Genomic DNA, 15,248 nt, shown 5'->3' with positions numbered 1-15,248 from the left:
GTTTCCGGCGCGCCTCTTCAATCTGGCGCGGCTTCCGAGCGCCGCTATACCAATATCGGTCTGATGTGATTCGCCGGCGCTGATTTTTCCGGCGAGACGAAGATCGGGGGGACGGGGGGGGGTGATGGGGGTATGGGATGTAACGGGGGCATAAGGCTGCAGCGGGGGCTTAAGGGGGTTGTTTTCAGGAGACGTTCGATAGGACACAGGTGACAGAAGAATTAGCAGTAGAGACACTGATAGATATGTTGAGGGAAGAAATTGAGAGAAATCGGAACACCGATTCAAAAATTGAAGCGAAAAAACAGTGCGAGGGAAAATCCCTCTAGCCCAACACTTCACGAGACGACACCACAAAACGACATCGATGAACAACTCTGAGAGGGGAGAGACGACACTGAGAGCTGCGCCATGCGTCGAAATCACACCGCTGATCGTCGCACGAGCACCGCTGCTCGTCGCCGCCGCGCCGGAAAGCGTGTCGGAAGTGCGCCGAGTTTGTGTCGGCCAACAAGAGTGGCGCGTATCCGTCGCCCGGTGGCTGATGATGTGAATGGGGAGGCAGCGCGCGAGGGGAGCCGCCGTACAAAAGAGACCCGTGTTATCGGGGGAGGGGGCGCTGGGGCGTGCGGCCGGCGGCGGTCTGGTGCCGAGCTGGTGCCCTGCTGGTGGTGTGGTAGCCACAATAATGCGTTGGTGATCTGGTGGAGGCTATGTTGTCTCAAACTTTCACCCTTCATGGAGTGGAATGCTACCTGCTGCTTTATATGGGATTCCTGAGATCGTTTTGAGCAATGACGCAAGGGTGTAACTAGATGGAAATTACTAAAACACAAGTGATGCGCTTTTCCATTGAACTTACGAGCGTGCAATTACATTGTCGGTAGTGCTTCCTGTGAAAGCAATCAGCATTATCAAGTTTGTTTCATAGATAGGATACGCAATAAGCTAGTTGCTGAAGTAGCGCCTCAGCCCTCCACACTTGTGAAAACATTTTCCCATGCTTAAATTACTAAAGAAATCACACTTCACCAGAGCCGCTTCTACGAAGCGATTAACAAGTTAAACATTACCCGGACCAGAAACAGCTCCAAACATATTACCGAGTTGGACCCGCTAAACGACTCAGAAATCCAAACAGGTGGTCGAAACAATACCAGTCTGCCGCCCGGGGGTATCCAGAAATGTCGGGTTATCATGATCATTTACTTAGCCTGATTAACTTGCTAATGACATACACCTACTTCATTACTTGAAGATAATTACAGAACGGCAGTAATCATCTCAACCAGCGCACATAAGGGCGAGAGTTCCGGCGTAATCAGTCGGAAAATAGACCCAGATGTCGCAGCCTGTTAGGGTGAAAATGAGACGTCCTATTTACGAGATGGAGTGCCCTTCAAATCGGAAGTGCTCTTCAGTTTCGTGTCGAGATCAAAAGTGTAAACAAATAAAACAAAGCAGCGACGGCAGCCTCCACTCAGCCGAACTCGAGTGAGATGACTTTTTCTCCTTCAGTTGACGATTCTTGCAGTAATCACAGAAATCCCAGAGTTTGTGAATGAAAAATTATGAAATTCGTTCACAGAGAGACACATTTTAATGAAGATCCGCAACTGATGCAACGCATGCAATATACATAGAAAAGGTTGAAATATTATAAACGTTTATTTAAGTCAATTACACAAGTGGATACTCAACTTTAAATTTGTTTATTACTTCCCGTAAGGATATTGCAATAAACATCTTAGTAGAACGTCTTAAAACTTGCGTAAGTCAATTCACTCTATTTATTCGTAGAGTGACATAAGTCACTTCATTTCTCACATGACATGAAGATGGTTACGAATGGTTAAGTACGTAGCGTCTGATCCCGTAGCTGAGTTGGTTTGGTAGGACACTGGATTCAGGGCAATATAAGCCCAGGTTCGAATAGCTCCGGCACTCGATATATGAGAAAGTAGAACCTTGGTGGGATGGTGTGCGACCGGAGGAGCAGCCACAGCCCGTTGAAGTCAATTGGAGCCGGTAGGTATAGGACCGTGCCCAGCTGTGAAGCACACGAACGGAAGTAGTCTCACATTAGACATACTATGATGTCCTCAAGCCAGGGGCGGATCCAGAAAATCTCCAAGGGAGGGGCCATTAGAAACCAGGAGGCCCCCCCCCCATAATCCCACCTGTTGGAGGCCCCATCTTCCCACTTGTTGGGCCCCCCCCCCCCCCCAAAAAAAAAACTGCGTCTATTGAGCTTATCTAGCTGTTCAGGCAACATCTCAACATCTGTGCAGGCTTGGAGGCCCTCTGTGCAGGTTAGGAGGCCCTGTAAAAGTGGTCATCTCTGTGAGTATAAGAGACCTCCAAGTTATGAAAAGCTTTACCAATCTTCTAACAAAGAAGTCTTCTCAGCTAGTCTTCTAGGAAATAACTAAGTGGGTAGGTTAAAAAAAAAAACCTCATCGGATTTCGGCCACTTTATTTTCAGGAGGCCCCCTTTTCAGCTTTTTAACTTTTTAACTTTTTATTTTATTTTTGAAAAAAAAATCGGCCAAGGGGGGGGGGCCATGGCCCCCATGGCCCCCCCCCCCCCTTGTATCCGCGCCTGCCTCAAGCGGCCCCACCTTAGCAACTGGACAATATCGGACCGCTTGGCAGCATGAGCTTGAGCCATGAGCCCAGCGCGGTGCTCATCATATTGAACCTTAGTACCACTTTGGTGACAGTAGGTCAATGTAAAAAATAAATGCATTATAACCAAGGAAGGCAAGCTACAGCGTATCAAAGCTAAAAGTTCGAGGGATGTTTGTAAGCAACGAACTGTGCTGACCTGATGTGAGATGATGGCTGTTCACTGCTGAATGTTGCTCACTGGCGAATCCAGAAAGGTGGTCTCGGACGCTGCGGGGGCATACCCTCCCCCCCCCCCATCAAAAAAAAAAATCTCCAAATTTCATTAACTCATCGGAATTCGATTCTTCACGCAGTGCTATGCAATTTAGAACAAACTTTTTGTAAAAAGTTAAGTATTCATCTTACTCTCGAAACACTGCAAATTTTCGTTGATTTCGGGCGCTGCGGGGGCACCCCCCCCCCCCCTGGTCCGCCAGTGCGGCGGCTGACGGCTGCTTGTTCCCATTGTTTTCATAACCATAAAACAAAGACGTGGGTGCACCCCCCCCCCCCTCTTGTATTGACCCTTCGTGTCATATTTGATTGATAAATCAGGGAAGTAGTCCAATAAAGGCGGGATTACCATCGCGAGTATAATAACTGAAGTTCCTTATGGACCCTGGGCTCGTGTCAGACTTCTGCGTTGCAACTCGCTGGCACCAGCGATATTGCTCTGAGCACCTCCGCTGTGATGGAGCCGAGGCGGAGGCCGGAGAGTGCGGCAAAGCACTGAAAAATGCTTCGATTCGAAAACAGTCCGATGCAGGCTCGTTTGCTTTAAAAATAACAAAATACTCAATGGATATCTAAGCAAAGGTAACTGAAAATGAATATCACGTTCATTGGCGAAGAGATGCCATCGCTGTCGAATCACGAAACCTGTATGGTCACAAGGTCCCGCGAATCCGGACGCCCAGTGGCGCGGGAACTTCTTCCAGACTGGGGGGGGGGGGGGGGGGGCTGAACCATCATAGAGATCAACCTAGGGTACCCCCAAATCTAGTTTTCTCATCGGTTTTAGGCCACTTATTTTTCAGACCTTGGCCTTTTCAACGAAAAAAAAAGAAGAAAATATTTGCAAAAAAGTGAGATAGGTATTCCGTCTCAGCTGAGTGAAGAAACTACCGTTTTGGCAACCTGGAATAAAGGTTTTAAGCTGCCAAATGAGTTGCCGAGTCAGTAAAATAGGTAGATTTTTCACTTACATGCTTTCTTTCTTTGTGACTCACAACCCCTAATTTGGGGAGGACAAGCTGCCCCAACGGTTCCTGGCCTCATAAAAAGATGTGAGGCACCGCCCCCACGGCCCCAGAGTTGTGAGGGCAAGCTTCCCCCACTGCCCTCTCCCCCGGTTCCCGCGCCCAAGATTACTTTCTCGCGCCTATGTATGAATCTATGAAATTGTGTTGGTAGATTTCCGATTTCGATTCCTCCAGCTGGGGGGGGGGGGGGGCTCAAATACATTACGAGCCCCCCCAGCCGAAAAGTTGGAGGGGCTCAGCCCCCCCCCCTAGCCCCCCCGGTTCCCGCGCCACTGCGGACGCCAGTCGCCAATATCCTTCATTTACATGTTGCTTGCATTCAAGTCATACAATGCACGAAAAACATGATGCTTTTCAAAGCAATGACCAAACGTTTGAGCCTCTAAAACAACAAACAATAAGTCAGCACAGTGAAAACCACCCTCCAGGAAATGCCGAGCATCAGCCCCGAGACGCGAACCTTCCGGAAGGTTCGGCCGGGCGACGCGGCCAAGATGGCCGCCCCTCCGCCAGGTCAGAGACGTCAGGTCGGCGGGGCGTCTTTTTACAGAGGCGGATCCAGCTCAGAGGTTTGGGGGGGGGGGCAAACCATAAAAATTTATCGATTCTTTCCATGCATCGTCCATAGGCGTAATGTTAAAATCATGCCGTTTGGGGGGGGGGGGGCAAATGCCCATTTTGCCCCCCCCCCCTGGATCCGCCACTGTCTTTTTAAATTACATATAAAATGAATCCATGTGTGACTACTCAATTTATTATTTCAGAAAACCTGTGAGAAGAAACAGTGATCGTTTGATCACCGACTAACCTGCAGGCGATCCCAGAATGAAGCTCAGCCCCCTCAAAATCCGCAGCCTGTGTTTCAAAGTCAAAGCGCAAGGAGTCGGCCATCTTGATCGGCAGCAGACGACGCGCCGGCTTTGTGGCCACTCTGACTCACTGATACAGGGCCTCCTCTAACATACCCACTGGGTGGGCAAATGCCCACCCAGTCACCATAAATGCCCACCCAGTGGCGTCGATTTGCCCACCCAGAAGCAAATGCAAAAATAAAGGTCCGGCCGGACGTCCGGTACTACCACTTCGGTTTCCCGAAAAAGAAAAGCTAGCTAGCAGCCAGTGCCCCAGTGCCTCACTCACTTCCAGTTATTTCTTAATATGGAAGCATTCGTGACCTCTAGATGACCTCAGGTCACCCGAACTTGGAAAACCTGGATGTTGGTTATAAATATACAACTCGGTGAGCTTAGCATACCCTGCCAGTTTGAATCAAGAACAACTCTGTTACTCTAGATTTCATTGGCGAAATAGCTTATTTTCAGTGCCATTTTGACCATGTACCGGTTTTTGTGACCTTGTGACCTGACCTGAGGCCATTGGAACACAAAACTCACAGGTCACACGTCAATTGGCTGCCCCAAGTTGTGTCTGAAATTTGGTGACGCTAAGTTTTATGGTTCTTACGCTATAAACGATAAACTCAGCGATTCCGTCTCCGCTAATATAGTCCAATTTTACCCTGTTATTGTACCGGTTTTAGTGACCTGGTGACCTGACCTAAAATAGCAGAGACCTGAAAATTTTAAGGGAAGGTGTCTAAAGGTTGCCCCAGAGGGTATGCCAAATTTTGCGGCGCTACGCGCCGCCGTTTTTACGTTATTTGCGAAAAACCTAAGGGGGGTTGCATATCAACCCCCTTGGCCCGGCGAGGGTTAATGTCGATATAGGGCCGTATATAACTAGATGAAGAGGACGCGTCAAAAGTAAGCTGACCATGCCTCCTAAAAAGAGGCAGCGAACATTATTAGATTTCTGCTTCAAGGAGCCCGAGCAGTCATGGACATGGTAAGTTTACGTTAACTTTGCAAACTATCACCTTGTTTCCAATAATGGCACAGCTTATTTGGTCCCCCCCCCCCCCGGCCCCGTCACAGGTTTTGAAATTGGGTGAACCCCAAAAGAAGTGGCTGGATCCGCCCTTGGGCAGGGGAGCGGCGAAAAATTTTGCCCACCCAGTGAAAAATCCTTAGAGGAGGCCTTGCACTGATAAATACATCACTCACACTCACCACTAAAAACACTCATCCCTGACCCCAATCACACACTTCACGAATCACTGATCACTCAATGAGCACCGCACTACACCATTTTTCAACACGAAAACACTGCGCAACTCCACCAACGCATCGCTGTCACCTCCGCACTGACTTCCGGTTTAGGGCGGGCGCCGGGGGAGGGGAGGGAAGGAAGAAAGCTTTCGCTGGATACAAATCATGCTATGAGATTGTAATTTGTGCTAATTATGCATTAAAATGGACAGACGGTAAGATTTTGAAAACATTTGAACCAAGATAAAGTATTTTTATTGCAAAAAACAAAACCAAAATAAACATTTAGTGTGGTTTCAAGAACTAATATAATAGGTGTTCAAAAACAATAGTTAGAAAACAACAATAACAATCTAAGCAAATTATGATCATTGTGACAACACAGAGCAAATGTTGAACGTGGGCTTCCATTTATAGGTCTCGATTTATCGTTGTTGCATTGTCAAGCTTGCAGCATTTTGCCACCACTTTTGGAAATGGACAACATTTCCATGATTCTGGCAAGAGGCATCTATGATCATTGATCATGCCCCATACCTATGGTGGGTCGTGATGTACCTAACTAGCGTAAAAACGTCAGGTCCCGTTGCTTTCTCAGCTGCAACAAATCATAAACAGCTGCATAGTGCATATCTACCGAATCACTGGCACCGGTCACGAAAATTCCTGAAAAGTGGCCGCTCTAGTAGCCATCGCGTTTGTGCAGTGCACGGGAATTACAAAGCACAGAGCACTGCGGTAGTTTTTTTCGAAGACCTAGGGTAAAATGGGGCGGGCGTGGGGGGCCTTGAATGCCTGGATTTATGTCTATGAAGGAGTGGACTGAGGTCTACCGAGATGAAAAAAGACTGGCTGGAGATATTGCAATAAAAAATCTGACAAACGAAAAAAGAGGAGGAAGGAAAGGGACAAAAAAAAAGATGAGGAAAGCACTAAGCAGCAAGACTGAGCAGTTTCGCCGCAGGCAGAAGCTCTTTTCTGGCGAGTATTCAATCCTACAATGTCCATAAGAACAGCTCTCGGCAGGCACAGAACCTTTCCCTGCCCTCCTCCCCTCCCCCTGGCTGATGTTCTCGAATCAACAACCCATTTTCCGTCACCCGAGTGAGCCGCGGAGTGTTTTTACAAAACACCCTCGTATTTACACGCAGACCACGCGCTGGATCTTCGGCCAGATTTGAGATTGGTCAAATTTGGCCATTATGGAGATGTGCCAAAGGAGTCGCACCACGCCAGGAGTGACGCCGGCAGAAGGCAGAAAGCGATGTTGGATTTCTCAACATGTCTGAAAACTCAGATCGCGGCGGTCAACAGCTCCTTATGTGGAAATGGTGATGTTTTGATAGTTGTCAATCAGTCTCCAGTGATGGGGAATAACGATATGATTTGCTGGCGAGTGGTTATCGCGACAAAATAACCCGTGGGAGGTCTGGAGAAAATGCTCCGATATGTCCTGATTCCTTCTCAGATTGGGAGCCAGCCAAAATGCAAATGGAGATTCTAGTCAGGCGCCATCCGCTTATCAGCAAAACAGTGGAGACCTATAATGCTAACCGACGCATTTTATGTAAATTTATGCACACATACGGCGCACTTTCAATGTGTTCAATCATCTATGGCTGCCTACCATTGTGGCACGAGGGGGAAATAGGCAGTGTCCTACCATTTAGTTATGGAACATTCTGTATTATTTCATTGCAGCGTAGCCTCCCCTAGACGATCAGGCTAACGCCTGAATAGGTGAGTCGTTCATATCATATGAACAAATCGCGTTTTGTGTACAGACAGTTGCAACAAGTTTACAACTCATCTCTTCACTTCTCGTAAGCGACAACCATCAATCGGACCACTTCAAAAAGCTGCAATGCCAGCCACATAACGATTTATTCACATTCAAAACAACCACTTATCCTCACAGAACACTTCAAACTACAATACTTTCTCGCATCCCTCGCTGTCACATTTTTAGGAGGTGCCCACTAACATTAGGTATTTCACGTGCCTCATCGTTCAACAATTTGGCGCCCAGCCAAATCAGCGTCAGCGAATCAGACTTCTTGTAGGCTCGGAATTACATTGGGTCTTTGGTTCGCCCACATTCACGTGCATTGATCATCCAAACATCATCCATTCCACATATGCACGATCTGGCAACAAAATAAACTAAGCCATCCCGTCGCACTACGCTTCAGTATGTGCTGCCATCTTTTGACTAAGACAGAAAGCTATAGTATCCATACATGTCGCACCGTGCACACAATTGGGCCGGGAATCAGTTGTGTACGACCAACCACGAAATTTTCAACTCCGCGCTACATTTACAACACGTCGTAATTTAGCCGCGACGTAAGCGTTACAACATACTTTACGATATGCACAAGAAAGCTCTTACAACCGCAACTCAATCAAATTTAACAGCACTGTGAATCAACGACGCCGCAAATCTGCAACCACGATCCACACTTTTCCGGTGCAATCCTCCCTATTGTTTGTCTGACTCTTTCAACAGACAACACACCAAACCACTCGGCAGCTTACTAACCCTGTACGATGCACATTCACATGCCGAAACTAGCGCTCCGTCGAACATTTCAAGGGTGCATCACAGACAGTGTCCTCAATCCATAAACGGTTCGCCACCCGAGCTATGTAAGGCTGGCTCGACATTTCTCGTCTCAGGCAGCTCGGCCTTTGGTGCGACATCAGCTACACTAGCGCACTCTATCCTTTCAGTTCTGTTTCGCGCTCGCTGCTTCGCGCAACAGAGGCGTACTGTATTAGAACAGGCGCATTTAGAGTGGCCGTTTTAACTCTACGTGAGCTTGGTATTCAGGTCAACGTTCGAAGTTTTACGTTGATGTTTGGGTGTTAGCAAGGCTCTCTGGCCCGTTTAGATGACCAGCGAAGGAATGTAGAATGGACTCTCTGTTCTTATAAGCCACGACGTGGTTGTCGGAATGTCAAGTGGAATGAAGACGAAAACAAATTTGTCTGTCAGTAAATGCACAAACATGAAACAAAAGTGAGTATCTTTCTAAGTGCAAAAGTGGAGTGTCACCACGTTCAAGGATTCTCACAACAGCGTATGCTAGTTAAAGGACACTTTCTGCGAGTGTTGCATTGCTATTGACAGCTTTTGAGAAGCTCACTATTCAAAAGTGCCCGTGGATCATCTATGTGCTAGTTGTTTCCACATGCAGTGTTTGTGTAAGGCACAATGATTTTGTGATCGTAGGGAGCGAAAATTGGAGCAATTGTCTAGCATATGCAAGTGTGGCAAGATGACTAAACCGTGGATGAGATCTTGAGCATGACATAAAAATTTTCCTAGCATTTTCAAATCAGAGCTCATGATAACGACAGACCACGAAACAACGCATCTCTAGAAACAATGAGGAAAATCAGCTCCGATGTTTTGACAGTCTAAGTGACCGAGCTGGTTGAGAAATCACCAATAAATCACGTCAACCTAATAGAGAAAATGAGTCAACTTGAAACCGACGCCGTGCAACTCCAAACATAACCAAACGTCCTAGCCCGATGTAAGCATAACAATAAACAAAGCGGGTTTGCCCAGAAAATTGGGCCATTTAATTGACAAACCCCCTTCTTCCTTCAAATTCCCTTCAGCCTGCACCCTGCGGCCGACCAGTGGCTACGAATCCACCTCTGCACGATCACCCTGCCATCTAGCGGCCGCAGGCGTTACTCCAGCTTCTTCACCACTCCGTTGGTGGCGCTTCTTGGCTTCTTGGCAATGTACGAGTTGTAGAAGAAGTTGGTGAAGAGCGCGAAGTAGCTGAAGTACATGATGAGCGCCAGGTTGATCATGAGGTAGGAGACGTCACACTCTCCGCCGTTGGATTTGACGTGGATGGCGTAGAAGTTGACCAGACAGCCGACCACCATCTGGGCCAGCTGGCAGGCCGTGATGGTGACGGAGATCCACCTGTGACGGACGGAAGAGGTGCGCCGTGAACAACAAACAGCACGTGAAATAATTCACACGTAGAACGGACGAAAAGATATTCGAGGCAACCGGCAACGGACAGACGGCCTTGGGACAGACGGCACTTCGAGAAAATTGTGAGAACACGTAAAGCATCGTTATCCGCGGCACTCAGGAGGTCGAAAGCAACGGAAAGACAGCACTTTGAGGTTGAACGTCGTCGTCAACTGACCAGACAGCTTTGCTTTTCAGTCAAACACGTGGGAGAAAGAATACTTGGGAAACACGTCGCCATGACTATGCAAGAGACAGCCTCGCCTAGATCCGAAGACCATCTGAGAACCCTGGGACCTCTTAAAAAACCGTAAGTGAGCCGGAACTCACCAAGGAGGGGGCTCACTGGAGACCAAGGGCATTACCCACGGACTATAGACATTACCCAGGGCCTGAGGTTAGGCGAAGCCCAACAGGATTTAGTAAGTCACTTGGGGACGCGGTAGCGGGGTCCCTGTTCTGCATCTTACCTGAGGACCCGTGTATGTATCTATCTCCCTGGGATAGTTAGGCGCTGATGTGAAAAGTAGCTGACGCTGATGAGACCTTACCTGGGAACCCGGTAGCGCAGCGCCTTGAAGGCGTAGTAGCTGTACATCATCGAGTGGACCGTGTAGTTCATGTTGACGAACCAGCGCGCCGTGGTGATGTAGTCCGAGTAGCTGTAACAGAGAGGTCGCGGGTTCAACTCTCAGCACTGGCACATTAGTCCGAGTAGCTGTAACACAGAGGTCGCGGGTTCAACTCTCAGCACTAGCACAAAGACGCGATCTGTCTTGAGTGAGTTTAGTGGGGCGAATCGGCGAGACTGGAGCTTGGTAGATTCGGTTTCAAGATGACAAAAGTGCATTGCAGGATGGTTCAGTTGGTGGCGATGGCAAATAAAATACACAAGTAAAACATAAGAATACATAAAACGGTCACAAGTCAGAGCCCGCTCGGTCTCAGTCATGGCTCATAACCAAATACAGAATAGGCATACGGACAGACACAGCGTTCCAACTGATTGTAGAGAGGATGGCCGAAAACGAGCTGTTCCCGCTGACCTCAGCTCCCACTGAATAATCCACCGCTAGGAGCCAGAGACAGAGATCGCCATATGTCACCAAATCGTCATGAATACCGTATGCAAAGAGCTACCACATCCGTCTCCACACAGCAAATGTCACTCGCAAATATACCGCGGCTACGATCATGGCATAATGACAACGTGGATTGCATATTTGAATGGGTGGGCTAGGAAAATCGGTGACCAAACAAGGAAAATATGGCTACAGAGATGCTTTTATAGTCGACATCATACCCAAAATTGGGCGATATCAGCATGAGAACGTGGGTGAGAAGAGAAAGGAAAAGTTTGCCAGGACCCCGTAATCCCCACTGCTATGCTATGCGTTATGCAGTTGTAGTCAGCCCAATGGTGCAAGGCATTTGCAGTCAGGTAAGTTGTCAGAGGTGCTATTAATAGAGATAGGAGAAACGCACGACATGAGGCTTGCTCAATGTGTTCCATTTGCAGCTCTGCTGGTCTGAGCTACGGGTTCGAGCACATGCCTAAACCAGGCGCGAGTACATATGTGCTAACGGGAGCACCCGACTTATTTACATACACAAGAGTGCAACTGATGCAAAATATATATATCCCAGAGAGAGTTTATTTGCGTCGGGTGCTTGTAAATGCCAGCGCCTTATTGGTTACTGCGTTTCATGGCGTTAGCATGCAGGAAATGTCGTAACACGTAGACATCGCGAGGGAATACCCCTTGTTCGTTTGTTGGGGGTTAGGGGCGCGCCGACTGCGAGGTCATCGAGGGAATACTCCGTCCTCGCCTATCGAGATGCCGATTTCAGAGCATCGGGAGTGCTCACCAAACACTTCACAGGAGGATCTCAATAAAAACCCTCCCTGCTCCGAGTTACAAACTACAAAAAGGAGCAAAAGGGCGCTGCTGCTCTCACCTCCTCAGCATCCAAGAGATCGTTTAAAAAGAGAAAGAAATAGAGAAAGAAAGAGGCGAGAGAGATGTGGAGAGATAGAGATAGAGATAGAGATAGAGAGAGAGAGAGAGAGAGAGAGAGAGAGAGAGAGAGAGAGAGAGAGAGAGAGAGAGAGAGAGAGAGAGAGAGAGAGATAGAGAGAGAGAGGGGGAGAGGGAGAGGGGAAAGAGAGGAGAGAGAAAGTGGGAAAATAAAAAGGGAACAATGCAAAATCGTAGCGGCTTTCTACTATAGGAGCAGTTAAAATAAATACGAGAACAGTCCCTGAAATATCTCAGCACATAGAGCCACCGGGGATACACCAATCGCGTGCTAAAGCAGAAACGCCTCCAAAGGCGGATACAAAGTCACAATAGCCAGTCGATATTCTATTCACTCGTATCGCCAGCCATCAAAGGGCGTCGCGCAAGCATCACATTCGGAGCCAGAGAATACCAATCGATGGGCCATTGTCACCATACGGCGCGATGGCAGAAAATCGTTACGAACGTGCCGCTGTGAAACGAGTACCTGTCGACGGAATACTCCAAGAAGGCGTGGAATGGAGAATAATACCGGGGAAGTAACGGTATAATGGTTTGATGACTGACGAATTTAATGTTAGCTGTTAGCCTTGAATTTCAGCTTCTTTTACCTGAACTTCAGCAGCTTTTTCACTTTTTACAAAAATGGCTTTAGATGTCTGGGCGAACAAGGATTCCTACCGAACTTTGTTATAATAGGAACTTTCCAGAGCCTGAATACTTTGAAATATTGAACATGAGCTATCCATCATTTCCCTGGACAACAAACGTGTGCTCATTTAAAACCCAGGTTGGCCCAGCCCCTATTCAAAGCACCCAGCACCTACCCAGACCCACCCATCTGAAAATCCGGTGGACCCGACCGATACCGCACCCAGTTCACACTTTCATTCACACTACCGCACCAATTGGTCTAATTCCTTTACACTGTGCACACTTGACTGATTAGATATCCAACTCTGCACTGTGTATATGCGGGGTGGGGTACCGTCAGAGTCCCGTGGAGAGTAACGGTGGAGAGCTGCGGTGGCGAACTATTGGCGGGGGATAGGCCAGCATTAGCGGCGAAAGGAGGGTTAAGTCCATGAAGTTCACCAAAGACGTGATTGGAGCAGCGGGTAGGAGAAACGTCAGAGAAAGGTATGGGATAGCGTGGATTAGACTGGTGAGACTGGTGTGGATTACTGGGAGAAGTGAAAAGTGTAACAAGAAAGGGTAGAAGAGAACATAACAATACAAGACAAGGATATTATAGGAAAGAAGAAGAGAGGAAACAGATGTGGCATTATAAAAACGAGCAGCGAGACAAGCCGCGGCATCACGGACCGGAAGGAGTAAGCTTTTCCGATCAGTCACAAACAGCGATTACAATGGCACATCCGCATCGTCCTCCCCCTATCACTTCATGCACACACAGCTGACAAAGGCTCGACAACGTCCGCCCTCGCCTAACAGGGACGGAAGTTGCGTAACGCTCACCCAGCGAGCATACCATTGATCAATCCCTGGAGCCAACGGTGTCCACCGAAACAAATCAAATCCCGAGTCACCAGGTCCGGACCAGGTAGTCCGGACTCCGGATTGTATAGTCGACTACGGAATGATGTTCCACTTTTCACAGGCAATTATTTGCCTGGAGTGGTAGGCTGTGCCGCATCACACGGACTGAGTTCACAAAGTATAGCTGTGTCCCAATGCTCACAATCGACACGCTTAATTGCGTGATAAACGGCACAGCTTAGCGCTCCGGTCAACTGATAGCTTAGTGAGGAGTGGAACATCATTCTGTAGTCGACTATACGGGTCAGGGTCAATTGGTGGACGTAGGTCACGAGGTCCGGGTCATTACGTCCGGGCCACGCGGTTCTTGCCGCCGCCTAGTGACCCGGTAGGTCACCGAGTCCGGCTATGACGAGCCCTATGTCCGGGTTACTTGTGTGAGATCCACTGACATTGTAATGTCGAAAGCATCGCACTTCCGATGAGTGTCTTAGTGTCTTACGCAAACTGAGTAGTGAGTAATTGTGTTTCCCAGAAGGGATCCCGATGTAACTAGCTCTAAGTGGCTCTGAGATGAGGAATTCCCTTATCGTCACACCGTAAGCTTCTCAAGTGCGGACTGCGGAGACCGGGGTTCGCGAGAAGAAGGAGCGGAGCCAGCTTATGAATGCCCGCTGCCAAGCCTTGTCCGGTATGTATAGCCGATGTGTGAAGAGGGGTCTAACCAAACCACAAACTATGATGTAAGACGACGCAAAGGACATGTACATGTCTGAGGCTGCACCTTTCCAGACTTCTCTACCCTCACTATTGCGTGAAGTAAGCACACGTAATGAGAAGAGACTGAAAACATGTGTTCCCCACACCTGGGAGTTGTTAAAAAGGACGGATGTGACGCCTTTCAGGACATTTCTTCCCGGTCACCTTTCAGAATGCACTGATCTGATAAAATACATTGTCCACCAAAGCCGTTGTCACGAGCCTCACGCACAGCTGAGTGCGAATAATTCATGAAGCAGATTAAAGCAGCATTGTCGCACAAGCAAAAAAAAACACCGTTAAACAATGTAATGTACCGCTCGCATGATCAGGAACAAAATCAAAAAGATAATCTCGAACACAATCGTGTGGCAATCTCGTGAAGAAGAAATGGAAAGGCTCCAAGTCGCATGTTTAAAACCGTGTTTTAGCAAGTCAAGTGACACCTCAACGAAATACCACATCATCTCTAAATACACCCTGGTCATATCCTTCCACTGGCCCCAGTAACAAGCTCCGGAAGTCCGCTATCCCCCACCCCCACACAGCACCACACGGGACACCGCGACCGCACGTGAGCGCGCATCAGGCGACACGTGACGCGTGGCGTGACCATCCGTGACGTGTGGGGTGTCACACGCCGCGTGACGGCACACTCGTCAGCCGTGACGCGGTGCGTGCGCCGGCGGTCACGCTGTGACGGTGGCGGGCACGCAAACAACCACAGACCGTCACTTTCTCTCTCTCTCTCCTTCTGCGGCTCGGAGACGGAAGTGGCCGGCTAGAGTGTTGCCATGGAGATGGTAGCGATTGGAAAACAGTGTCTCCAAGCGGGGAGATGTAGTTTACGAGTTGGAAATCGAGAGGCGGTTTTGGAGATGAGAGGCTCGATGTTTGTTTATCGTTTGAGATTCTGTGTACACAG

General features: G+C 48.5%; 1 protein-coding gene across 1 annotated transcript in view; it reads right to left on the bottom strand.

Annotated features, from left to right (window-relative positions):
* Positions 1-7,905: 7,905 nt before the first annotated feature.
* LOC122394592 (elongation of very long chain fatty acids protein 6-like) overlaps positions 7,906-15,248 on the bottom strand; it is a 36,731-nt gene continuing 29,388 nt past the window's right edge. The window contains exons 3-4 of the mRNA XM_043391591.1: positions 10,595-10,705; positions 7,906-9,989 (exon numbers count right to left, since the gene is read on the bottom strand). Of these exons, the coding sequence (XP_043247526.1) occupies positions 9,746-9,989; positions 10,595-10,705 (355 nt within the window). The 3' untranslated portion in view covers positions 7,906-9,745. The remainder of the gene's footprint in view (positions 9,990-10,594; positions 10,706-15,248) is intronic.

Source organism: Amphibalanus amphitrite, unplaced genomic scaffold, assembly GCF_019059575.1.
Source record: "Amphibalanus amphitrite isolate SeventyFive unplaced genomic scaffold, NRLGWU_Aamphi_draft 000601F_arrow, whole genome shotgun sequence".
In the NCBI taxonomy this organism is placed as follows: Eukaryota; Metazoa; Arthropoda; class Thecostraca; order Balanomorpha; family Balanidae; genus Amphibalanus; species Amphibalanus amphitrite.
Note: the sequence above shows the minus strand (reverse complement) of the source record. Positions and strands in the feature narration are given on the sequence as shown.